Genomic DNA, 25,093 nt, shown 5'->3' on the forward strand with positions numbered 1-25,093 from the left:
TATTTTTAAGTTGAACCTCTGAATTACCTTCAAGACCTTAAAATCTGTCACCCTTTTTCTCGATTAAAACTGCTTCACTAATTTACATTAGTGATATTAAAAATTTATATTAACTTTCAAAGTGCATGTGGTTAACAAATCTTTTTAGCAATTGATATCTCGTGTGCTCCGGACAAATTCTCGTGCCTGAATGGTCAATGTATTCCGACATTATGGCGATGCGATGGAGAAAGTGATTGCTCAAATGGTCAAGATGAAGAAAATTGTACGATCACTAAGTGTGAGAAAAAGGAATTCAGGTGTGATCATGGGCAATGCATACCTCAATCTTGGGTTTGTGATGATTCTAAGGACTGCTTGGATGGAACGGACGAATCTCCAGATGACTGTAGTAAGTTTTTATTTGCTCGATTCTATTTCCTTAATTCTGAGTATTGTACCAGTTTCTCTCCCAAAGTAAGCAATGCAATGGTCTCGGGCATTAGGAGCTACAGGTTTGGTATATAGGATCCTGAGAGTGGGGGGGGGGGGAGAATTATAGGAAATTTTAAAGGTGGTTTTTTTTTTTTTTAAACGAAGTGTATGGAAACCATTAAAAGTTTCCTGAAAACTTTCTTGCGTGAAAATAACTTCTCGGCTATATACAAGTCGTTCTTTTGAGAACTAAATTCATTTACAATCAATTTCCAGAATGATCAATTTTTCAAGGAAAAGTAACCATGCTGACGAATGTCATTTGTTTCAGAAGTAGTCTCGGTCCAATCTTGTCCGAAGAATTCATTCCATTGTGATGATGGCACTTGCATTGATTCTATATTGGTTTGTGACCATCGTAGTGACTGTGAAGATGGTTCAGACGAGCGAGATTGCGGTAAGTAGCAAAATTTTTAGGTTATCGCATAGGTGATTATCTGAAATCAAACTACTATATTTAATCTTGTTTTAGTTCCATTTTCATCAAATGTGAACCATGGGCAATGGTTCACTTCAATTTTGATTTCTCTATCGGGATGTTTTAGCCCTTTGCATTCAAGAGGTGACTCTTGATCACCACTGTTTGACACGTTAATTCGAGTGGTAACGATGTTTATTTAGCTTTGGTTTGCGCAATATTGCTTCATGAGTATTCAACAGTACATGTGTATAAAACAACTGCCAATCTTTTATATAAACAATAAATCTAAAAAAGTATGTCTTCGCGTTTGTTCGAACTTGACAGTCAATAGGGATATTTTCAAAGTTACGAAGTCTAACAAGCATGGAATAAGATGAAGGAATCTGTTCAAGTGGAGACTAGTTAAATTTTTCGTTGAATGAAATTGCATCTATGCATAGATTGCTTTCCTCCTTTCTATCAAGTATTAAAGATAGCGATGAAGTAAGGCAAAAAATTGGTAATAGTGAATGTGAAATCGAGTGATTCCGCAGAAAAAATTCGGAATGGATAACGTGCACAGAATCCGAAAAAATATCGCAAAGAATAGTTTGTATCCGGCGAAAGAGCTGGAGGACCGCAAGTATCTTTCAGACATAACTTAAATCTAATTCTTTTTATTTGAAGTTTAAAGATGTTTAAAACTTATATTTTAGCATTTTATACATAAAAATGATTCAAAAAACACAATTTAAAGTTTTCTGTAAGAAATTCAACAAATACAGAATCGTCTCCAGTTGCTTTTGTCCCAAGTGAAAGTCAGAGTGCAAAGGGTTAATAATAGTTTGAAGTACAGGCTAGCCTAGATGAAAAGGTAAAGAAACTGAAATATTCTTCTGTGTTTAAATATAGTATTTAAAATTTAACTTGTTTCATCTTTCATTGTAGGACCAAGTCCAAAAACTAAAGTAGATTGCAAAACGGGAATGTTTCTGTGCGACGATGGAAAATGCATTTATATTCATGAAATTTGTGATGGTTACCATGACTGCAGCAATGATGAAACCCAAAATTGCAGTAAGTATCTACAAATGAGATCTGAAATTAACCAGGGATGACTGAAAAATTACCCGAAATCATCTTCGCCTAGTGTTGTGGACTCCAAACTTTATAGCAAAGGGACTTTCAGTTACACAAGAACTAGAGGCTTATGCAGGGACGGAAGTGGTGCTCTCCCCAAAGGCTATGGGAAATTTAGAAAACTAAAGTTATTTCGTAAAATATTCAATATTAATTTACTCGAATCTTCCCTAAAATTGATTTTCCAAGCTGCCAGTGTGCCTATATCTATATGTAGATTCTGCGTACACCCCTGACAAGAACAGAAGTGCTGTACAATAATTGTAGCCACTCTCCTTGCAGACTAAAAGAGCAGCAGGAAAAGCCGATCCCAGGCAAATAAAATTAAGGTAGCGTAATGTGGTTGAAAACGTCATTTCGGAAGAAAATATTTTTTTTTTAACAGCCCTGTTCCCAAACAGGTCTTGTTTTGACTCCACATTAAACTAGACGTAATTTCAGTTCTGTGTTTTTACATAATATTGAAGTGATTAAACTTCAAACACAATATTTTGGAATTTTACCAAAGTTTGTTTAAATACTTTTTAAAATAGTTTCATTGTATCGTCACAATTTTAATAGAATATTCTATGTATTAAGGTTATAAACCATAATTTGAGGTTAGCACATTTGTCGAATTGGTGTTTTTAAAGACTATGTAGAATGAAATTTCAAAATTCACATGTTCAACAGGTTTGAGTAACTTATGAGCACCTCGTAGAATCTTGTAAATTTTGGTTTTTAACCCGCACCATTACGAGCTAAATGTACTATGGAAATAACTCCTTTTTATACAATCTTGTATGGAATATTGCATGAATTTTATTTAAAATTTGACAAATTTCGTAAAAATGACATTAGTCCAAAATTGGTTTCCATCGTTTTGAAACTTTCCATTATCAAAAATATTGAAGATCACTCTAGTACTTAAAAAAAGTGGCAAGAAAGGTAGCTGGATACCTTAAATGTAATCGCATGTCACAATTATGGTATTGAGTAAGAGGTACGTAGAAATATATGCCCAAACGTGTTTTATTGGTTCCAACTCGGGCTGAATCCTGCTAGTATATTTTTAAGTACTCTGCGTTGGGAGAAGCAAAAAAGTATTGATCGATGTGCAAAGCTGGTCAATACATTCTGACCGATGCCAGACGAGTGGTTTCATGGAGGAACTTTTCATAATTGAGAAATCACCTGTCCAGAATTGCAGCGCGATTTTTGCCTTCGGTGATCTAGCAACTGGTTTATTCATTCTTCCCCCAAAGCTTACGCCGAAAATCGCATATGTGTAGTTAACGCTAGTGTGGCATCTGCCTAAAGGGTCCCCGCTGAGAATTTTCGTTTCGGCCAATGAAGATCTAATTTCAGACTTCACAGGGAAAAAGTTCCAATGTGTTACCCTCAAAGTTAAATGAAGTACGTTCATCTCGCCCAGAAACACAAATTAGCAGTGAAATGCAATTATTAAAGCTGAAAATTAGTCTGTTTATCGTCTGTCGTGTTACTTGGCGAAGTCTCTAAAAACAGAAGCTGGAGGAAAGTGAAAATCAATTTTTATAAACTAGTTTCTTTTTGTGCTATAACCTGACAGTGTATTGTTTGAATGACGTTTACTTAGGGTTGTGAGATCTTTTTAAATTGGCCATTCTTGGTGATTAAAATATTATTTCTTGACCTATAATTCCGCCAGATTTTATATTGTGCACATTTGAGAATTATCAGATTCTACTCAACTTTTTGAAGATGTAACTGAGGGACCCTTTCCTTGTCAGCTGAATAGTGAATATCGAGAAGTTGAAGATGGGTATCCTTTATATTTGTTAGATCCTGTTTTGGTCCGTAGTTGGTTCTGCCAAACTTAACCAGTGACTGAAAATGTAATCAGTAGCAGGGGCTTTTATAAACTTACTACACAACAAAATCTGAACTAAAACGTTTTCTAGATTGATATCCTTCTAGTAATTACAATTACAAATAAGTCTTATGCTTCCATAAATCTTGGGATTTTTAAAGAACAAGTAAATCGCGCTGTGGTGTCCTTATAAGAAATGACTAAAAGAACTAAAGTGATAAGAACATACGCCACCTAGTGTTGTGAAAGGGGAACTAGGGAGTTCCACCTTGGACATCAAGTAGACATGTCTAAATGTTCTGCTCTTTCTGCTTTATAAATTCTTCCTATCTATATGTATGTAATCTAAGTCTAACGTAATAATAAATACTCATCAAAATAAATACCCATGTGTTATCCACTTGGCTAACAAAGTGTTAAAGAAAACACAAGTGGCGAATGAGGCCCATCTTAAAAGTTGGATAGAGTATTTACTCGAAGACTGCAAAAGGTAGAGTTTTTCATACATCTGACGATGGAAAATTTAATTGAAGAGTTAATAAGACAGAATCAAGCTCTAATGGAAGCTCTCAAAGAGCAAGGAGGCTCAACGTCAACAAACCAAAAAGTGACTGTTTCGTTTGATAAATACGATGAAGCTTCAGACTTGCATTGCGTTTATAGAATGTTTCGAGAGGCGTTGTTAAACATTCAAAATGTCCCAGAAGAAAAACGTGCTAAAGTCTTAATTTCAAGCATTTCTGCAAAGCTCTACAACTTGTTAAAAAATTTATTGTCTCCGGACAATCCATCAGAGAAAGAATTCGCCATTTTAAAGAATGTTTTGAAGAACCATTTGAATCCTAGAGCATTGATTATACTGAGTAGGCACATGTTTATAAACAGAAAGCAGAACGAAGGGGAAAGCATCAGTTCGTATATAGCCGAATTGCGACGTCTCGCAATCGCATGCGATTATAAACAAAAGATGTTGAACACCATGCTTCCGGATGTTTTCGTTAGTGGGCTCCGAGATAGAGCGATCCTCGATAGTTTATTTGAGGAAGACTACATCGAGCTAGACAAAACAAAGATGGCAATAGAGAAAGCTGTTCAGGGGGCGAATGAGATTATTGGGAAGCCGGCGGAACTGAAGGTAGTGAAAGCGGGGAAGAGGAAAACGAAACTGCCCACGCAAAACAAACTACTCTGCCGCCGCTGTCAAATATCCGCCATATATACGATGCACAGGGACAAATCACTATAAAGACTCCTGCAGATTTATTGCTAGCAAATGTCGCTTCTGTAAAAAAATCGGGCATATAGAAAAAGCCTGCTACATGGCAAAGACTCAATCGACACCTAACAAAGATTTCAGTTGAGGAAAACGAAAATGTTTCCATGTTTGGGTTAGAGTAGGTATTGAGTGAAGAGCCGAAAAAGCCTCCGATGATGGTTACTGTCAACATAGACAATAAACCAGTGAGTATGGAAGTTGATACGGGTGGAACAGTATCAGTAATGAGTTCAACCTACGAATTTGATATTCCGGACATACAATGGAGAAAAAATTGTCCCAGCGGGATATGTCACTGTGAAAGTGGAGTATGGAAAACAAAAGTTGCGCTTGAACTTATATTTGGTGAGGGAAAATTTAGACACGATTTTTGGCCGTGAATGGCTATACAAAATCAATCTAGACAAACTCTTAAGGCTGTGAGGACCGCTAATGACATGGATCTCAAAAAATTGTTCGATGATTATAAAGAAATTTCCGACAAATTGGGTGAGATAAATAACCATGAAGTGGAACTAAAGCTAAAACCAAATGTTACCCCAGAGTTTCGTAGAGCAAGAACTGTGCCCTTCGCATTAAAAGACCGGGTTGAAAAAGAAATAGACCGGCTTGATAGAGAAGGCATTATCGAGCGAGTTGAAACTTCAGATTGGGCTACACCAGTTGTTCCCGTGGTGAAACCAGACTGATCCATAAGGTTATGTGCAGATTATTCTGTCAAATTAAATCCTAAGCTAGAGGTGCCTCAGCATCCCTTACCAACGTTTGAAGAAATATTCTCGTGTTTAAATGGGGGTAAACTATTTTCAAAATTGGATTTCAGTCATGCGTATTTGCAAATGAAAGTGCATCCTGACAGTCAACGACTTCTAACCATAAACACTCATAAGGGGTTATACGCCTGTAAAAGATTAATGTACGGCCTAAATGCAGCTCCAGCAATATGGCAGAGGTACATTGATAGGCTATTCCAAGGAATAAATGGTGTAAGTTTTTATGGATGACGCCAGAGTGACTGGAACAAATGACGAGTCACATCTCAGGGCTTTGGAAAAATTTTTCAAAAAATGTCGGGAGCATGGGCTGAAGTTAAATTTGAAAGAGCATATTTTTTCAAAAAGAAATGAATTTCTTAGGCCATTTTCATCAATTTTGTGACCTAAGTGAAACAAATGAGAAAACTGAAGCAATTTTAAAAGTTCCCGCACCGAAAAACATTCAGGAAATAGTTTTCTGGGCATGGTAAATTTCTACAAAAAATTTTGTCCTAATCTGGCAACCATTGCCTATCCTCTCAATGAGCTGACAAAAAAGGACGTTCCGTGGCATTGGTCTAAAAAGTGTGAGATTGCATTCAAGATCATCAAAAAGTAAATTTGCTCAAAGCGAATCTTGATGCACTATGATCCTACACTACCTCTTACTCTTGCTTCGGATGCTTCTCCAGTGGGAATAGGAACAGTTCTATCGCATGTCTTACCAGATGGAACAGAAAGACCAATTGCCTTCGCTTCTCGTACACTGACGAAAACTGAACAGATATTCCCAGATTGACAAAGAAGCTTTGGCAATTATCTGGGCAATAAAGAAATTTTATGCTTTACTTGAAAGGTCGAAGATTTACTCTCATAACAGATCACAAGCCTTTGGTAGCGATATTCAGCTCGAAGAAAGGTCTACCAGTGTTGACGGCTACTCGACTTCTGCATTATACCTTGATCTTACAAGCATATCAATTAGATATCATTTATTGTAACACACAGAACCATGGTAATGCAGATTGTCTTTCCCGATTACCTTTAAGGTCGGAAGACTTAGTTGTCAAGGATGACATAGAACTCTTCCAGTTGAATCAAATCGAAACACTACCAGTGAAAGCTCAACATTTAACAAAAGACACAAAATGATGAGTTGGGTCCATTGCTGAGGAAATTGAAATTCGGTGAACCTTTTAGGAGGGAAGGAAGCAGAGTACACCTTGCAGGACGGATGTATAATGCATGGCCAAAGTTTTTATTCCGAAGAAATTTAAAAATCAAATTCTTGATGAACTCCATCAAGGCCATCTGGGCATTGTTAAAATGAAAGCAATTGCTCGATCCTACGTCTACTGGAGGGACATTGATAGCGACATAGAAAAAGCAGTTAAAAACTGTCCAGATTAAAGTCTGATCCGGTGAAAGCAAGGGTACACCATTGGTAATACCAGAGTGCTCCATGGGAGAGAATTCACGTAGATTTTGCAGGTCCTATATTCAAGCATATGTTTTTGATCGTAGTCGATGCTCATTCTAAGTGGATGGAAGTATACCCGATGAAATCAACAAACACGTTCAAGACAGTTGAATGCCTACGGGACTTTCTTTCAATTTGGACTGCCTTTAGTGTTAGTGAGTGACAATGGTCCTCAGTTCACATCGCACGAATTTGAAATATTCATGAGGAATAACGGAATAAAGCACAAAATGTGTGCTCCCTTCAAAACATCAAGCAACGGGCAGGCAGAGCGATATGTTCACACCTTAAAACAATCCCTTCGGGCGATGGAAAGATTTCCCGGAAACATCTATCAAAAAGTGAGCATGTTTCTGTTGAATTACAGAAAAGCGCCAAATGCGACTACCAAGCAAAGCCCAGGAATGTTATTCCTAAAAAGAGAAATCCGAACTAGGATAGACCTAGTCTTGCCAAATATCAAGAACAGGGTTCAAGAAAGGATCAGAAATGAGGTCAGACTTCTACGACCGAACTTTCGAGCCAGGAGATCGTGTGGCTGTGCGAGATTACAGATCCGTCAATAACAAGTGGAAGTTCGGAACTGTTCTCAACAAAGACTGAGTTCTACACTACACTGTAGATGTAAATGGAACTCTTTTCCGACGTCACATCGACCAGATGAGAGCAGCTGGCAATCAAGTCCAGCCAAGCTTGGTGATACCCAGAGTTCCAGGCAAACTTTCATAAACTCCTGTCGCTGCTGACTCCGAAGTACAGATTGCTCCAGAAGAACAGACAACTCCGGCAGAGATCAGTAGCGATCTACCAACACCAGCTAAAACACCAGCGACGTCCAGTACTCCCGTTCCTTTGCGACGTTCCCAACGAACCAGGAAAGCTCCTGTCCGGTTGGATCTTTAAATTAGCGGGGAGAAATGTGGTGTCCTTATCAGTTTAGTTCTTTTAGTCATTTCTTATAAGAACATACAACACCACCTAGTGTTGTGTAAGGGGAACTAGGGAGTTCCACCTCGGACATCAAGTAGACAAGATGTCTAAATGTTCTGCTCTTTCCACTTTATAAATTCTTCCTATCTATATGTATGTAATCTAAGTCTAACGTAATAATACTCATCAAAATAAATACCAATGTGTTATCCACTCAGCTAACAAAGTGTTAAAACACAACACGCGCGATTTGATTATCGACCTATGCTTAAAGGTATTAAGATCTAGGTTGCAATGTTAAATCTGATTACCAAATCAAAGTACAGTACTGGTGTTAAACTTGCTGTTTGGTTTGTGTGCAACTCTAAATTATTTAATCTTTTTGAAGCCAAAAAGGAATGCAGCGATACTGAATTCTACTGTTCATCGACTAAACGGTGCATACCAAGACAGTGGCTGTGTGACGGGGATCCCGATTGTAAGGATGGTGCTGACGAAAACCTTAATATATGCTCTCAAAAACCAACAATTCCACCTTCTCAACAGGGTAAGAATTGGTCCTATAATTTATACAATATATTTTACCGCTATGCCTCTTCCAAGCGATTGCTTTTCTGTTTAGTAATTGTTAAACAATTTGGTTTTATATTTTCGTAATGTATTTAAACTACAAGTTGTTGTATTTTTCTATAGCAATGGAGATAAGTTTCAGATGTAAAGAATTCACCTGTAACAATAGAGATTGTCTGCCGTGGTCTAAAGTCTGTGATGGGAAGACCGATTGTTCTGATAAATCGGATGAAGGAGTCGCGTGTGGTAAATATGCAAATTAACAATCTATACTAGAGTTCACGTTGGTGTCTCGCCATACGAATAATCAATCCTATATTTTTCAGTTACTTCATGTGGCAAGACTAATGGTGGTTGCACTCATTTGTGCAGCCCTACCCCAAGAGGTCCGCGATGTTCTTGTATAGGTGGATACAAGCTTCTTAACGATAATAAAACCTGTGACGGTAAGCACTTCATGTTTTGAATTTTGTTTTATTGCCTTGACTCAAATCAAACTAAAAATTAGATGCGTATAGAAATTATCAGTTGCTTTGTTAGGAAGTGAACAATTTGGGAAGCTTGTGAGATCCGAACTGGTGATGCTGCTTTAGAACTTGTCATCCCTGAGGCAAGACTAAAAATCCCTAGTGGGCTTATCAAGGGTGGAGAATGTTTTCAATTCAATGTTATCTCTAATCATAGGACATGGCTATTGAATGTAGCGATAATACTGATGGGGCATTAATGGTGGAAGAGTCTACCTGGACTTATTTTATCCAGTGGTTATAACCTGGGACCAAATGATCTCGTAAGCGGGTGAGTTAAGTCCGTATTACTAGTGCTAGCAGAGACCTTTTTTAAAAACCTTGCATTATAGAGGACCTCAACGTTGTATTGCTGTATAGCATAGACTGCATTACTCGCGGCAGTCAAATTCAGCTCTACCTATAGTCAGTCGAACTGGTGTAATGAAATTCTTTTTTTCGTCATAGTTACCCTATTTACATCCTCTGAATTACTATTTCACCAACTCTGGCCATATCGCTGTATTGTAATTTATTGCCATTAATGAGATGGGTTGAAAATAGAGGCGCCCACCGATAGACAGTGCCTTAAAGTTTGTTAGGGAAATTATCTTATCTATATTCTCCCTTGGGTTTGAACCCAGGACAGTGACAGCAACCTTCACGGTGGTAGACAAGCATCTTACGCCACTCAGGCGCAGCCTCTGAATTACTGGTGCACATCGCCACGCATCTAAAAAAACTTAAGCAAAAGTTTTTCCACTCGTGGTGATATTCGTCACTCGGAATCCTTCCGAATGCAAATGAATTTATTGCATCTAGATTAATTTTGAGCTCGTGTTCCAGTGCAATCTGGAGTGACTAATATTAAATACCAACTTGATACCATCTGTCAAAGATGATGGTATTTTTCCTTAGAATTTTTTAAAAAGATATTGCCTGTACATATTGAAATTCTTATTTCAGATGTAAACGAGTGTGAAAATTATGGAGTATGTAGCCAGTTCTGTAACAACACAAAAGGCGGTTTCAAATGCAGTTGTGCTGTTGGATATTTCTTGAGTCATGATCATCGTACTTGCAAAGCAGATGGTAAGGGTTTTTCTGAACTTCGCTGCACAATCATATCTTTAATTTGCAGAACAACTCAACATTACTGCATGTTTCTTCGGTTGTTTCGTGATGCAGCATCTTTAACCTTCTACGTGGTTTTTAAAATTAAATTATAACTGCCACATTAAAGATTTTTCCAACTGGGTTGCGCTGATAAATGCTCCCTAAACAATGAGTTTCTTATTTTGTTATACTGTACGAAATATATCTTACTCCCTCGAAGGGAGAAGAAAAGCATCTCTTCTGTTATCAGACATTGAACAAAGGCCGACTCCTGGCAGTTGATTGACAGGACGGGGAATCAAAACATATCAGGAGAAAACTTAAAATCTGGTATCTGGGCTCGTCAATGCTGGAGGTCAAGAACCAATGCGGTTTAAGAGCTCTGGATTGTTACTAAGGGGATAAATATTCAGACCTCAGGCCAGGTTCAAATTAGACAGATACGATAAGCGATGCAACATAGATTGGTTAAAACCCTGAAATTAAAGTTTAACAAATCTGTCGACCAACAGTGATATTCAGTATGAACCCGGCCTCTTGATATTCTGGTGCAAAATGTCACGCAAGGGCACGTAGTCTCGTGACCTCTAGGAGTGGCCTCTGAAGTGCTCACTGCGCTTAGGCCAACATTACACTAAGGTAGAACCTCTCTAACAGACACCCATGGGACCAAAACTTTTGTTCCCTAATGGGAGTGCCCGCTATTGGGAAGTACGATATACAGAAGCTTGTTTATAAGACTTTCATTTATACGTTTAGCTTGGATCGCAATTGGTTCCTATGTTAATTTGTGTAAAAGTGAAACACCGGCGGCTATACACAATTGTCTCGACAAGGAAAGTTTGATTTTTAAATTTCACTACATTTATCACTTTTACCAGCGATTATGTATAATTCCCAAATAAAGTTGGAAAGTCCTCCCTTTTTTTTTTTAATAATTTGTTTAATAAGATGGTTATACTTGCCCTTTTATGTAGTACGCACGTATCATGTAAAAATATCTTTACACTTTAGTTTTATTTCTATTGTAAAATAATGCTGGCTGTTTTTTTTATCCTCTACAAGACTGTTGTTAGCATTGTTCACGTATCGACAAACGAAACCAAAGTGCCATTCGAATTCATCGTCCTGCACCAGTTATGATAATCCGTCAATTGCTTAACACATTTACCAATACAAGCTAGATTGTACATAATAACCATTGAATAAATTTCCGATTTATGAACAAAAGTTCACAAATTAAAGTCGGGGGAAATTAGTTTGTCAGATTTTATTGTTTGCTAACGGAATGAAATATATTAAAGCCCTATTCCACGGGACCGGGGATGTGTCCGTTAACGGGAGGTATCCACTGTATAAACTTTTTAAATTCTTTCATAAAACTTGTAACATGCTTGTTGGTTGAATTTTTCATTTTGCTTGAATAACCAATGGGTTTATTGGTTGGTTTTTTATAAAAAGCTATTTCATAGACCGGGATTATACTATAAATATTTTTAGTCATCGTAAAAATGCAGTGTCATCAAGTTCTTTTTTTAATCAGACTAGAAAGCCATATTGATGAACATTTGGTCAGTAGCATGCAAATGAAGCGAATTGCATTTTTATATAAGTGTACCCTGTAGATCGACTAATCCCAGCTCGGACATGGAAGTATTGGAGCAGCCAGCCGGATTCTGCTTCCGGTGTAACTGGACTCTATAAACTCATTCATTTTACACGTAATTATAGAAGTTGATCAACTTTGTCCAAGAATATTAAGACACCGACGAATAAGGCAATTACACTAAAATAAATAATTATGAATGACATGGGATCTATGTCCAGTTCAGTCAAATTTGAAACTAACAATGACCTCTTTCTTGGACATATTGGTAACGAATCAGAAATCAGTTCCAAACCTCGGTCTATCGTAAGCCTTTCGCGGTCTCATTACCACCTAATTTCAGATCTTGCCATCCCGTGCAACAAACTTTCGGTTTTTCGCACTTATGTAGCGAGAGTATTTAACATCTGTTCAGATCAGAACACATTAGACCATGAACTTGAAACCATCGGAGCAATTGCGATAGATAGGGGGGTTCAACACCAAGATTCAAGAATTTTCTATTTAATTAGTCAAACATGCACGAGGAACACTCAAAGAAAGTAGTCATACCCTACGATCCAATACCCTCACTGAAGATCAAATAGATTCTTAAGTTAAATCTAACAACCATAGATGTGCCCACTAAACTTTTTCATGCCCCCTAAAGATGCTATACCGCAGAATAAACAATGGGCATTTATTACATTCCATGTGGCGATTGCTCTTTGTTATATAAGACAAAGACCCATAAAAGCAAGATTAAATGAACACGCTTGCTGTGTTAATCAGGAATGTGTGAAAAATCTACCATCGCCACTCACTGTTGGCAAGGCCATGGATTCAAATTTCAAGAAGCTGTGAAAAACTAAAGTCCACAGTTGTGTATTTTTGAAGGCCCGGATATATATGCCTTCATAGAAATCTAAATCCCTAGTTAACGATAATCTATACCCCCGATCGTAACACCATGGCTTAAATTCATTTCGAGCGGTAATTATAGGAACTGGAATAGACAATCAGATAGCATTATTCCAAGGTCCAATCAGGACTCTGCATTAGCATCTCGCGCAGGCTCGCAGCTTCATGACCACGACGTTTGAAGTGAACAGACTTATTTCCGCTGAGCAACTGAGCATTAAGATTTGGTATTCAAGTGGGGAAACTGTCAGCGTGACTAGTGGTTATATCTTTCTCCTGAAGACTGCACCCATTGGTATTGAAATGCATTAGGACTTTTTATTTTCGTGTGTTTGCCTTATTCGTTGGAGTCTTCTTAATTGTAATTGGTCGTCTGTTTTTTTTAATTTCCTTAGGTGGTGCCGCAACTCTTGTTTACCTACTTCCTGATCAAATTAGAGGGATTGAGCTGAGCTCTAAGTTCACACGTGTTTATTACGAGGAGGATCAGACTGACATGCGAGGTTTGGATTTTGATGCTGTTAATGGAGTCTTTTTCTATACCGAATGGAAAGAGGGCACTATCAACAGATACAATATTGGTTCTAGAAGAAACGAAATTTTAGTAAAGGGTTTGCAAAGGCCATATTATCTGAGATGGGACTGGCTTGCAAAGAATATTTACTATAGTACCGGAGATGGATCCATCAATGCTTGTACTGCTCTAGGAGAATACTGTACCCAAGTTGTAAAGTCTGCGGCACCTCATATCAATAGCTTGGAGCTGGCTCCTCAAAATGGGTGAGATTTTCCCAAAATATTTTCATTTTTAAACTTCTGAATTTATAAAGCGTAATGCTAGCAGTTTTTCTCTTTATAAGCGATATTCTAGCATCTGGAACGCCAATTTTTTTTTTTTTAGATTTTTGTTAAGACCAAAAAGCTTCAACTGAGCAACACTATGGGATTTTATATATTGACCTTCCAGCGGGCGAGTTTCTCTTATTAACCTGTCAGCAGGCATGCGTTTGTAAGATGCAGTTTAGTTCTAGATGCTATCGTTTGTTGAGAGTTTGACTTAGTGTTTCATATGAATTTGAATTTCTTAGCTCCATGTGATTCAATGCATAAAACTTGCATTGCTTTGTGGTCGTTACTGATCTAGTTAAATATAATTTTTCAATTAGTGTTGCAAGAGGCTTTGCCATTTCACTTCAATGAAAAGATCTTTATTGAAAGTCTCTTGCTTACACTGCCAAATGTTTCCCGCTGTTGTTCCAACGAATATTTTACAACCCTCACTCCAGAGGTATAGATGTGCCTCGTTTTTAATAATTGCAAGTTGAGACCTCAGTATAACTCAAATGGTCCTAGTGAAGATATCTACCCTAATTATATATTCTACATATGAAAACTAGGCATTTTAACATGCAATAAACACTAAAGTTATTTTGGCTCTAATATGAATGGGTTGGAGCCTCCAGACCTCAATCTTAATTATCCATTTCACCTATTTTTAGGGTACTTTTTTGGAGTGTATGGAGTGACGTAGTGAAGAAAAGCAATGGGCACATAGAACGTTGCAATATGGATGGTACGGATCGAGTAATTATCCTATCAGAGAAAGTTTATTGGCCTTGTTCTCTCACCGTGGACAACGTAATGCATATGCTGTACTGGGCAGATGTAAAACTAAACATCGTCGAAATGGTAGATTTCCATGGTCTTAACAGGTAAGTTTATGCGGATCCTGGTAATGGTACAAACAGTGTGCCCGTTTCTGATTCTCGAAATTGCCGTCGTTTACTGATTGAACTTTAAATTCTAGTTCGCTGGAATTAAACGAAGTTTTACTTTTAATTTGGTGATCGGAGAAATGAGAATTGGGGGGGGGGGGGAGGAGAGAACACTCCATTTGCATAGCGTGTCGTTGCTTTGCACGAGCTGGCCGACTTGCGTGGAATCCAACCGGAAATTCTCTTGTTGAACTAGATTACGAGCGGTAAATACAAATTTCTTGATTTCAATTTAAGGGTATAAATCTTTTTTTTTTTTTTTGAAAACTGATTTGGTACTTGAGTAAATGTCAAGTAGGTAAATTTGAAAATATTGAAAGAATTGTTAAATATCAGTTATGTGGTGAATATAATCTCTCCCAAGTTCATTTTGTTGGTTACTGAGAACTTCAAATAGTTTTTATAATTTTTATTGAGTTCCCAAAGGCGGTAAAAAACCAATTGGATACTGTACCAACTTTAGTTGACATCCATTGATTTGAAGATTTTTGATCTCCCAGATTCAACATCTATTATTCCCTTGGTTTACACAATACCAATTTCAATATAGGGGAAAGTAACTACACATGTTTGGCTTAAGGTAGATTACGATTTGTCCCTTTTATCGTGATTGGTTTTTACAATTGCCTGTGTGTAACCAGTTCTACGAATTTTTCGACATTGTTCGTCGGCATTTTAACAACTGTTTTTGTTCTCTGATAGGTCTCTTTATGTGTGGGGGAAGTGTTTGAAACCTGTTGGCTGGCTATTGGTGACATTTCCAGGGGAACTGTTATTCATTCTATTTATGATCAAAAGTGTGGATATTGTCAACATTCAATAGATAAGATTTTTATCCCTATTGTGAGTTTCGATATTGTCTGCTGCATGAACGTTTTCAGGGGAAATTTTTAAGATTTCTTGGAAAAGGAGTAAAAGAAAAATAGCTGAGGCCTGGTTAGAAGCTAAATGTCATTTGGTTTTTATCGTGAGTATCGGCAGCCGTGAATACAATGGCTCTATGCAAACTTCAACTTTAAAATCAGAAATTGAAATTTTGAAAAACTAAATTGGTTAACATCTAATATTCAACAGCAATTTCACAACCACTGGATTAAGGAATAAGAACTTTTTTACAGAAAATTAACCAATAAATTTATGAATTAGGATGTTGAAATGGATGTAAAAATTTGTTGTAAATGCTATTGACTTCCATGCAGGATCAATCATTTCAATTACTAGTGCCACGATGTAGAATTGCTTCCGTCGTGTTGGATTTTGTTCAGTCTTCAGAGAAATTTTCGTTTTCCAAAGATTCCTGTAATTGCTTTCTCCATTTCTTCTATATCTTCATGGTATTTATACATAAATAACGCCACGGGTGACTTGTATTGATGAATTTGTGAACATTGATCTGACCTTGTAACTTCAGGACGTTTAGAAGACTATTCTAGTCCAAATCGAACAAATAGCAAGTGCTTCATGTTCCGAAGAAATAGAATTAGAAATTTCAAATGAATTAAATATTGGCACCATCTCGCCATGATGCATTAAAAGTTGTATGTGATACGTCGCTTCTTACGTGCTTGGGAAAAAGCCGATCAATCGCGGGATAAACTAAATAGTGCAGAATTTTCTCTTCGGAAATAAAAATACTTTTCATGAGAAATTTATTTTTTATTACGAAACTATTTAAAACTAATGAGAATTAGCACTTTATTTAATGGAATTGTTAGATTGTATTACATTTTTACGTACGCAAACGATCAAATTTCTAGACAAATCCCGTTAAATTCCGCTTAAGTTAACATGTTTGTCGATACTATCGGGATGTCGAATTGGTCCACTAATAATAAAATCTATTTATACAGTAAACTAGCATAATACCCGGCTCTGCCAGGGTTTTCAATTACTGGAAGGATTGGAAAAATGACAAACCATTATAAGGAATAAACTAATGTACATAACACTGGCAGCATCAAAGTGACAAACCATTGTAAAGACATATACACGTCTGAAACGCATTGCTGGGAACCATGGTAACCAATGTAAACATTCCGAAAGTGATTGAAGCCCAGGAACCATTGTTATCAGACAGGTTTTTGCCCAGCTGACAAACTTTTAAAGTACCCTACCGTTCAAGTCGGAGCCCCGTTTGGTGTATATTTAAATTTTTTAGCAACCATAAATCTGATTGTAGACTGCTTGCATGTTCTCTATAGAAGACAATAGATTTTATATGTAGATAACTTTAACCAAACCTCTTCCTGAGGCAAGTTTACGGAGGCGCAGAGTAGATGGGAGAGCTCGAATTTTTCTCCATGCTTTACGGCAGGAGTGGTTAACAGCTGCCCCCGACAAAAATAATTTTAACTTCATTCATTTAACATCTTAAATTATTTTTTGATTTAATTTGTTCATTATTTGAGCTATTCTCGTTCCACCAATGAAAAACTTATTTCGTCACTAATAATGAATGCAAGTTTTATCACCATACTGCCTTTCCAAACTAATTATAAAACTTGGCAAATGGGTAATTTTTCCCATTTTCACCGCCTCGCTTAGGGAATTTCCTATTTTGCAAAAATAATTGTAAAATTAACATTTCATTTGAGGAAATTCGAACTGTGGATGGATTTGGCATAATGCATCAGTTTATTCTGCGAATTATTTCATCTGGCTGGGAAGGCAACCAGATAAACAATGCATTCCCTTTCATCCTTCATGTACATTCAATATCCAGTGTAAAAGTTTAGCTACCAAATTGCCAGTGTTTCGCCATATTACTTATGGCATAAGTTTTCAGTCTCACTATACTGGCGCAGCTTATACACAAATGACAGGCGTATGCTACAGCTGACCGTTATGTTGGTCCTTGAACAGAAGAGCCACCATTGCTTTAAGGTAACCTTTTCCAGACTTTATTGTTTTACCAACCCTTGTGAATCCAAACTTTTCAGTATTTTTCGCTTTCCCTCCCTCCCGATTAGACTAGTAAAAAGTACAGTGCAAAGTATTGCAGCAGATTATATACACCATCCCGGTGCCAGTACACCATGCCCACTCTGGAATCGGAAATGCATGCATTATGTTCACATCCTAAACTGTCTACGTGCATTGCAACCTGCAGAATAAAGCTGTGGACAGTTTTGGCACAATTTATATCTGGGAAATGAGCGGTCAATAAGTATTGCAACCAATTAAAGATATTGAAGATTCAAGGGGACAATCTTTTGAGTACAATGCTAAAATCTTTGGAATAAGATTTGATCTTTGAACGAGTTTTCATACAGGGTATCCTGTAAGTACTAGCAGGGCTTACCTCTACGACGGACAATTGAAGAGAAAAGATTCCAGTTTATAAAATGTACAGGGTAATTTTGAACACCTGTTTGACAATTTCCACTTTCAAAACTTGTTCATCTAAATTTCTATATGGTCCCCGTGTGCTCAAGAACCCAATTAAAAAGTTGTCCTGTCTATCCTGGTGCCATCAAAAATTCCATGCTTTTAAATGCAATATTTGAAAAACGGAGGAAATTTGTGAAACCGCGATAAATGCGAAAACCGTTTTACCCGCATTTAACGCTGTTCTTCCCAAATTTCCTCAGGTTTTTGAATTTGCATGTCTCTGAATTCATGGAAATTCACTTGAAAGCATGGAATTTTTGAACGCCTGTTAAACATTCTATAAACTGAAATCTTACTTCTACGATGGACAGTTGAAAAGCCCTTGCACTTAGACACCCTGTGTATATGCTGGAATTAAAACTATAATTGAAATGACTGAATTTATGAACATCTTTTTAAATTTTACGAGGGTTAATCTCGTATTCGTTAAAAGTAGTCCCAACCTGATAAAATCAATCTTTGTTTCAGGCGGGTTGTCATTGATAATGGAATGTATAATCCCTTCAGCATGACGATGTTCGAAGATTATATATATTGGGCAGATTGGGGCACTGACAGATTGATGCGCTGCAACAAATTCACCGGTACCTTGGATTGCCAACAGGTTCATAGAAACAATATAAAGTCTGAAAGCATCGTCATGGTACATAAAGTGAAACAACCACGAGGTGAGTTGTCTATAATATTTGCCGAAAATTAGGTAAGGCAATTAAGTTTTAGAACTGGAATGGCCTATAAATATTTAGTGCTCATTTCTTTCAGGAGTCGATCCATGCGCCAATAGCGAATGTCCTCAAATGTGTCTTCAGAGCCCAACTGGATTCTCCTGTCATTGTGATCGTATGTTTGACTTGAAAAATGGCAGCTGCGTTAAAAAGCGTAAGTTAGTTTTTTTTTTTTACCCTATAAAAATTCTACTTTTCATCATTTTTTAATGCTGTTGAATGGTTTCAGCTACACCCGAAATGATCAAGTCTCCATCACCTACATGTCCCACTGACTACTGCAAGAATGGAGGAGAATGTTATCCTGTGGGACAAGATCTGAGATGTAGGTAAGTCACTTTTTTTTTTTTTCTCCCAAAGGAAATCTGGATAAACCAACCAAAAATCGCTTCTATCGATAATTTACCAAGTGCATTTCAAATCTTAAAATTTGAATTGGACAAGTATTTTTCTGATTGCGGGCAACCTTGTAGTTCCAACGTTAAAAGGTTGTTATCGCTTTGGCAAACGTTGCCATTTTTTTTAGTTGGTTTTAAGCATCTCTTCATGCTTTTATGTGAAGGAAACTGAACTCCAGCGGTAAATAGATTTTCCCATATCAATCTGCGCCGCAAACCTAAGTGGCGGCCCAGACAAAGGTTTTTCGGAGAGATTGTTACTGTTCTGGGCAGTCGCGGGCAAGCGTTGATTGGGGAAAGGGTTACCTCGAAAAAATAACTTTGCCCCACTTTAACGGGAAATTTAACAAAGCTACAGCTTTTGTTCATGGCAGTTATTTAAAATTTCTAGAATTTTTTTCAAGTTCCCAAGTCTGAGATCGGAGGCAGAGTTGAATGTGAATCAAACATGCAGAGACGAAATCGTGTTGGATTATAAACTTCATTTCCACATATGGGCGGAGATACGGGACGCGTGTGGGGCATTGCCCCCAGCGTCAATGGGGGCATGATGCCAATTCAGAGACATGAAAGGCTGGAGGAGCCAACTGATCTAATGTATATCTCTGCCTATGTTTCCACGGAAGTGCAGTTCTATTTGCAAATTTAACTAGCTTTGAATATAAACTTTTCAAACGTTACAAAGTATTTCGAACTTAATTTTCAGATGTCCCTATGAAACGGATGGTTTGCGGTGTGAAGTAAAGACTGGTGGAGGAGTGTACGACTACACCTGGGTTTTTGATTTATTTCTTGGAGTATCATCTTTAGGAATTTTCGCATTGGTCATAATTTACTGTAGACAGAATAGGTAATTGTTTTTATTCTATACATATTTTTAGGCAGACTTGTTTTTAATTGACAAAGCTCACACGTTCAGAAATGGCAACAATACAAATCACTTTAAAGTGCTATTGACCATTTTTATTAGTCGTAATTAGAACATTGCCTTTAGAGGAATTGGACTTGTTACCTTTCCTTCACAAAAGAATCGTGCTATGACTGGCACTGATTCCAAATGTTTGATCGCAAACAGAAGTGTTCAATAATGCGTACAGATATTGTATTTTGAAGCCATATTCAAAATATTTTGGAAGGTTCCATTGTATAACTTTGGACCTGTTTGAATAATAACCCTTTTGAAGTAAACTACTGAGATAAGTGATCCATCCATTGTAATTTTAATGAACTGCCATTTAAGCAACTTATAAATCTTGCACTCAAACTTTCAGAAGGAATCTTTCAGCGACAACCTGCCAGGTGCCTTTTTTTAAGTGAAAACAGTAACCTTCCTGTGACTTAGTTTCACCAGCATGGTTGGTGCTTGCCACTGAGAAAAGAAAATTGAATCCTTCCTCTTGGCTTACACTTAGCTACGATATGGGAAATGTTTCATTGTGTCGCTGAAATGTCATATCAAAGCTGTAGCCAGAAATTGAGGGTCACTGTTTCGGTGGCGGCGGCTAAATAGAACAATACTTGAGCCACGTAAAGTATCCCAACTTTGAATTTTTGTTCTGCTCGAATGTACCTTTATCAAATCGTTGACCTGGTAATGTGTAGTCTGTTGATCCTTATTAGTCAGATTTTTTGATTTCCAGAGGCAAGATTGCTAAGCTAAAGGATTCGATGGCAGTGACATTCCGCAACCCTCGCTATGCTTTCCGGAAAAGGGGTGGCCTTGTAATGGATACAGATGATGATGGAGCAGATGTTGACGAACTTATGCTCGGCAAAAAAGGAGCTTATACCCCGTCTGCTTTCGGCAATCCGTTATTTAGCCAAAGACCTTACACGGTGAGAAATTTTTCTTAAATTGGATCGTCTTTATAATGGTTTGTATTGTTGCTGGATGTGTGGCTAGCGGCAAAATAATATCTTGTACATATTGACTTATTCCTGAAAGTTTTTTGGAAATTTTTAAATATTTATCCCTTTCCTAAGAATTTTAGTAAATAAATTAGCTCAATATTAAATGATGCTGATCTTTTTAACTCTTGTTCAGGGAACTTCGCCAGTTGAAGGAGATTATAAACGGTGGCCGTCCTACGACTCGGACGATTCTGCTTTCGTTAGTGAATGCCAGACCAGGGATGACACCAGCTTAAATAATCTCAGTATGGAACAACCATTGACAATATCAAAAGACACTGTAGTTCAGTTTTTAAAGAAATGAGACTCGTAGCCTTGTTAACATTCAATTTGTAAATATACATGCTTGTTTTTTATGTAACTCCAGTAAAGATTTTAGTTGAATGTTCTTGTTCTAACAATTATTTAGTTTTGTAATTTTTTGAAATATTAAATAACTTTTAATGGAATTATCTCAAATTTCGATATTTAAAACATTGAAGCTTAGGTTGGGAGGAAACTTATCGGTCAGTTATTGATCTAATTCAAAGTTGCCAATTAGTAATTGCATTCATATCCCACAATTTCTGCAAAATATTTTCCCTCTAATCCCATTTAAAAATTGAATTAAATTGCTACTGGGCTGGATTACAATAATCGTGGATTTATATAAAGGTCACTTCCGCATAAAATCGTTTCCAACACTTATAGTAGAAAGCTTCACAGAAGCTTGTGACTTCACTGAAGTCGTCCATTTCATCTGTAGCCATTGAATACAGCAGGCCCATGTACGAGAAATTTACCTTTTTGCAGTATATGCAACGACTATAGGTGAAATAGACTACTTCTAGTCGTTGGATATTCTGCAAAAAGGTAGACGTCGGCTTGCTATATCCAATAGCTACAGGTGAAATAAACGACTTACGTGATGTTGAAGCTTCCTGATATAAGTGTTGTCTCCGTGCGATGCTTGTGACGTCACTGGCTATAGGTGAAATGGCCTACAATGTGCTACAAAAAGGCATGAATGGATGCAGCAGGCCAATGACTAGGTGAGATGGCCTTCAGTGACGTCGAACTTCGTGCGAAGACCACCTATAGGTGGTGTAATGTGAACTCCGTAAGGAAAGTAATCTGGTCTCCGCCGGGACTCTAACATCACCTCCTAGAGATGAAGGCCTCTGCAGTGTTTGCCATAAACGTCATTCAGACTACCTAGCAAGTTTGCCACACAGCATTGTACTTAGTTTCTTATTTTGACGTCGAATCTTCCTGATTGCCTCACGAAAGCCGCATAGTGATTGATTGGATGCGGGGCATAGAAATCGTTAATTCTGAGCTCGATCATTTCTTTTCCTCGCAACATTAATACTGGCACGAGCAGGGAATTTTTTTTCCCCTGAATATTCAGAGGGAAAATAGGCCTCGTCACTCTGCTTGTGACGTCAGTAAGTAGTCTATTAGGCGATGACTCTAACCAGCACCTCCTAGAGATAGGCATCAGCAGTCTGCTTGTGACGTCAGTAAGTCCATTTTCTCTCTGAATATTAAGGGGCAAAATTCCCTGCTCGTACCAGTATCATCGTTGTGAGGAAAAATGATGGGGCGAATTGGCGATTTTTATGCCCATATCCAATCACTATGCGGTATTTGAGCCAATTAGGAAGATTCTACGCCAAAATAAGGAACGAAATGGGATGGTTTCAAAATGTGGAACTTGCTAAGTAGCAGAAGGCCTCTGTACACTGCCATAAACATCATTCAATCTCTAGGTGCTGCTGCTCTAACCTAGGCCCTCTTGCATACCTAGTAAGCATGGACTTGTTCCTAATGTGAACCTTTACATTTAGACTCGCTGCTTTTTTTGCAATTGAAACTTGTGCAGCCTGAAACTTTTGGTTGCAATTTTCAATCGGCGAATGTAACCGATAAGGTAACTTAAGGTTTTGTGAAAGGTCTTTCATCAAACTTTGATAGTGTAATCCCGGGCTTACGCTATCCGGGATTTCCTTTCTAAATTTCTAATTTTAATCAGATTTTATTTTTGTACGTTAAGAGCACCAAATCTTCAAGTTGATTTAGGGTGTGAATATAACTAATCGCAAACACGCACTAATCTGAATTTCAACTTTTTAGTCTTCAGGTTTTGAACCACTGACGAGGCAATTTTCTTGGCGTTTCAGATTCCGGCGATCGCTCCGTTCATTTGCATAGCGTGTCGCCGCTTTAAGCGGACCGGCTATGAGCAGAAAATTTCTGGAAAGAAATTCTTTTACACGTGTGTGTGCACACTGTTTTGGTAGCTTACCGAAATGGTTCCTTGCTTTATGGGCCACTCTTTTGATCATTTGCATGTTTACACATGCTCTGGGTCAGTGTTTCCTAAAGTGGGCGATTTATTTGTCTGGGGAGCGTAATTACAATTACTACTTTCTAAGTAACAGGAAGCATTAGCACGAAAGCGATTTGGTTACTGCTGGTGAGGCTGAGTTTTGGGCGAAACTGAATTTTATAGTTCATTAACGAAAAATGAAAGATATTATTGAATCTGTAAATGATATAGCTGGGCCCAGCTTCGCGAGCCGCATTTGATTAAATCTAACAAGAATGGAAACATTTTTTCTGCAAAGATGGAAGGATGGGAAAAAAATTTTATATGGGGTTTCTCTCACAAGAAACTGACAGAATCGAACACCAACCTTCGCGGTACGTGAGTCTTACTATTACTCCAACGGTGGATGTCTGATTCGAGCCCAATTAACTATTGTTGAACGTCGAAAGCGAAAATTTCACCATGAGTGACTTAATGGTCCATCACTCATTTCGGCCAATCACGATAAGCTAAATTTCTACAATGTAGGGATTGTTTATAAGCGGGTGAGGGGGCCGCAGAAGCTACGGATATATCATAGGATCCTATGCTCTAGGTCAGTGGTTCTCAACCTTTGTAAGCCCGCGGCCCGGTAAATCTTGTGTAAGTGAAGGCCCCGGTCACAACTAACGGCCCGGTGCGACTGGTGTCGGGGCCCGGCGGTTGAGAAACACTGCTCTAGGTCACTTCTCAACCGGTGTTCCGCGGAGCCCTAAAAACAGTAAATTTGGAAAATTACTGGTTTATATAAATATTTTTTACTTTTTGAATAAATAGGCCTATACGCGGTGTGGCTCCCCAATAAAAATTATGTACTAGAAAGGGCTCCGCGCAAGTCAAAAAGGTTGAAAACCCCTGTTATAAGTCATTCAGATGCTTACAAACGCGCAAACATGGGTCACTCTTTTAATCGTTTACACATGCTATAGGTCATTCACATGGTTTTACCCTATCTAGGTCCTGGTCCCTTGCTCTGTTGGTCATTCACAAGTTTGCTCACTCACGTGCTTGCACTCTTTTGGTCACTTACTAGCCTAATCCCTTAGCAGAGGAGGATTTATACTAATTTTGCCGCCCTTCTCCCATTCAAACTTCCTTGGCGACTAATCCCTCAAATTTGCCACCCCGCTGAAGTTATTTTTATTTAAAATATTTGTTTTTCAAATTTACTGTTTTTACTTTTTTTTTTGCGGCTGGGGAGTGAACACGGAGCACCGGTTGAGAAACGCTGACCTAGAGCATAGTTCCCCAAAAACAGAGTTCCATCGCTCCCCCCTCAAATCAAGTGCACCCATGGTTTCTATCGCCCCCAGGAGAGGGGGCGATATTGCCCACTTTGGGAAACGCTGCTCTCTAGTGTATATTTGAATATGGACGGAATATATAAAAACCCATTTATACAAATTTCTTTTCTCAATTTGTTTCGGTAGTTTAGAAAAGGAATCTTTGTCATTTTTCTCACATTACAAAATACGGTTCTATTAAGTACAATAATTGTTTTATCTGAAAATAGCTGATTCCTTGGTTTCATTTTTTTGAGAGCTGCTGAAATGTACGTAA

General features: G+C 37.8%; 1 protein-coding gene across 3 annotated transcripts in view; it reads left to right on the forward strand.

Annotated features, from left to right (window-relative positions):
• Window positions 1–21,567, forward strand: part of LOC149065497 (vitellogenin receptor-like) — a 59,743-nt gene extending 38,176 nt beyond the window's left edge. The window contains exons 19-33 of one of the 3 annotated variants that reach the window (XM_089253755.1): window positions 149–391; window positions 746–871; window positions 1,823–1,951; window positions 8,675–8,833; window positions 8,980–9,102; window positions 9,183–9,302; window positions 10,329–10,454; window positions 13,380–13,764; window positions 14,484–14,696; window positions 18,618–18,817; window positions 18,912–19,028; window positions 19,104–19,203; window positions 19,979–20,122; window positions 20,913–21,108; window positions 21,317–21,567. In XM_089253755.1, the coding sequence (XP_089109881.1) occupies window positions 149–391; window positions 746–871; window positions 1,823–1,951; window positions 8,675–8,833; window positions 8,980–9,102; window positions 9,183–9,302; window positions 10,329–10,454; window positions 13,380–13,764; window positions 14,484–14,696; window positions 18,618–18,817; window positions 18,912–19,028; window positions 19,104–19,203; window positions 19,979–20,122; window positions 20,913–21,108; window positions 21,317–21,487 (2,552 nt within the window). In that variant the 3' untranslated portion in view covers window positions 21,488–21,567. The remainder of the gene's footprint in view (window positions 1–148; window positions 392–745; window positions 872–1,822; window positions 1,952–8,674; window positions 8,834–8,979; window positions 9,103–9,182; window positions 9,303–10,328; window positions 10,455–13,379; window positions 13,765–14,483; window positions 14,697–18,617; window positions 18,818–18,911; window positions 19,029–19,103; window positions 19,204–19,978; window positions 20,123–20,912; window positions 21,109–21,316) is intronic. The other 2 variants (XM_089253754.1, XM_089253756.1) reach the window with 2 other exon arrangements.
• Window positions 21,568–25,093: the final 3,526 nt, after the last annotated feature.

Source organism: Pholcus phalangioides, unplaced genomic scaffold, assembly GCF_987345545.1.
Source record: "Pholcus phalangioides strain wild (caught in Gottingen) unplaced genomic scaffold, Ppha-v1.0 ptg000039l_1, whole genome shotgun sequence".
NCBI classification, from domain to species: Eukaryota; Metazoa; Arthropoda; class Arachnida; order Araneae; family Pholcidae; genus Pholcus; species Pholcus phalangioides.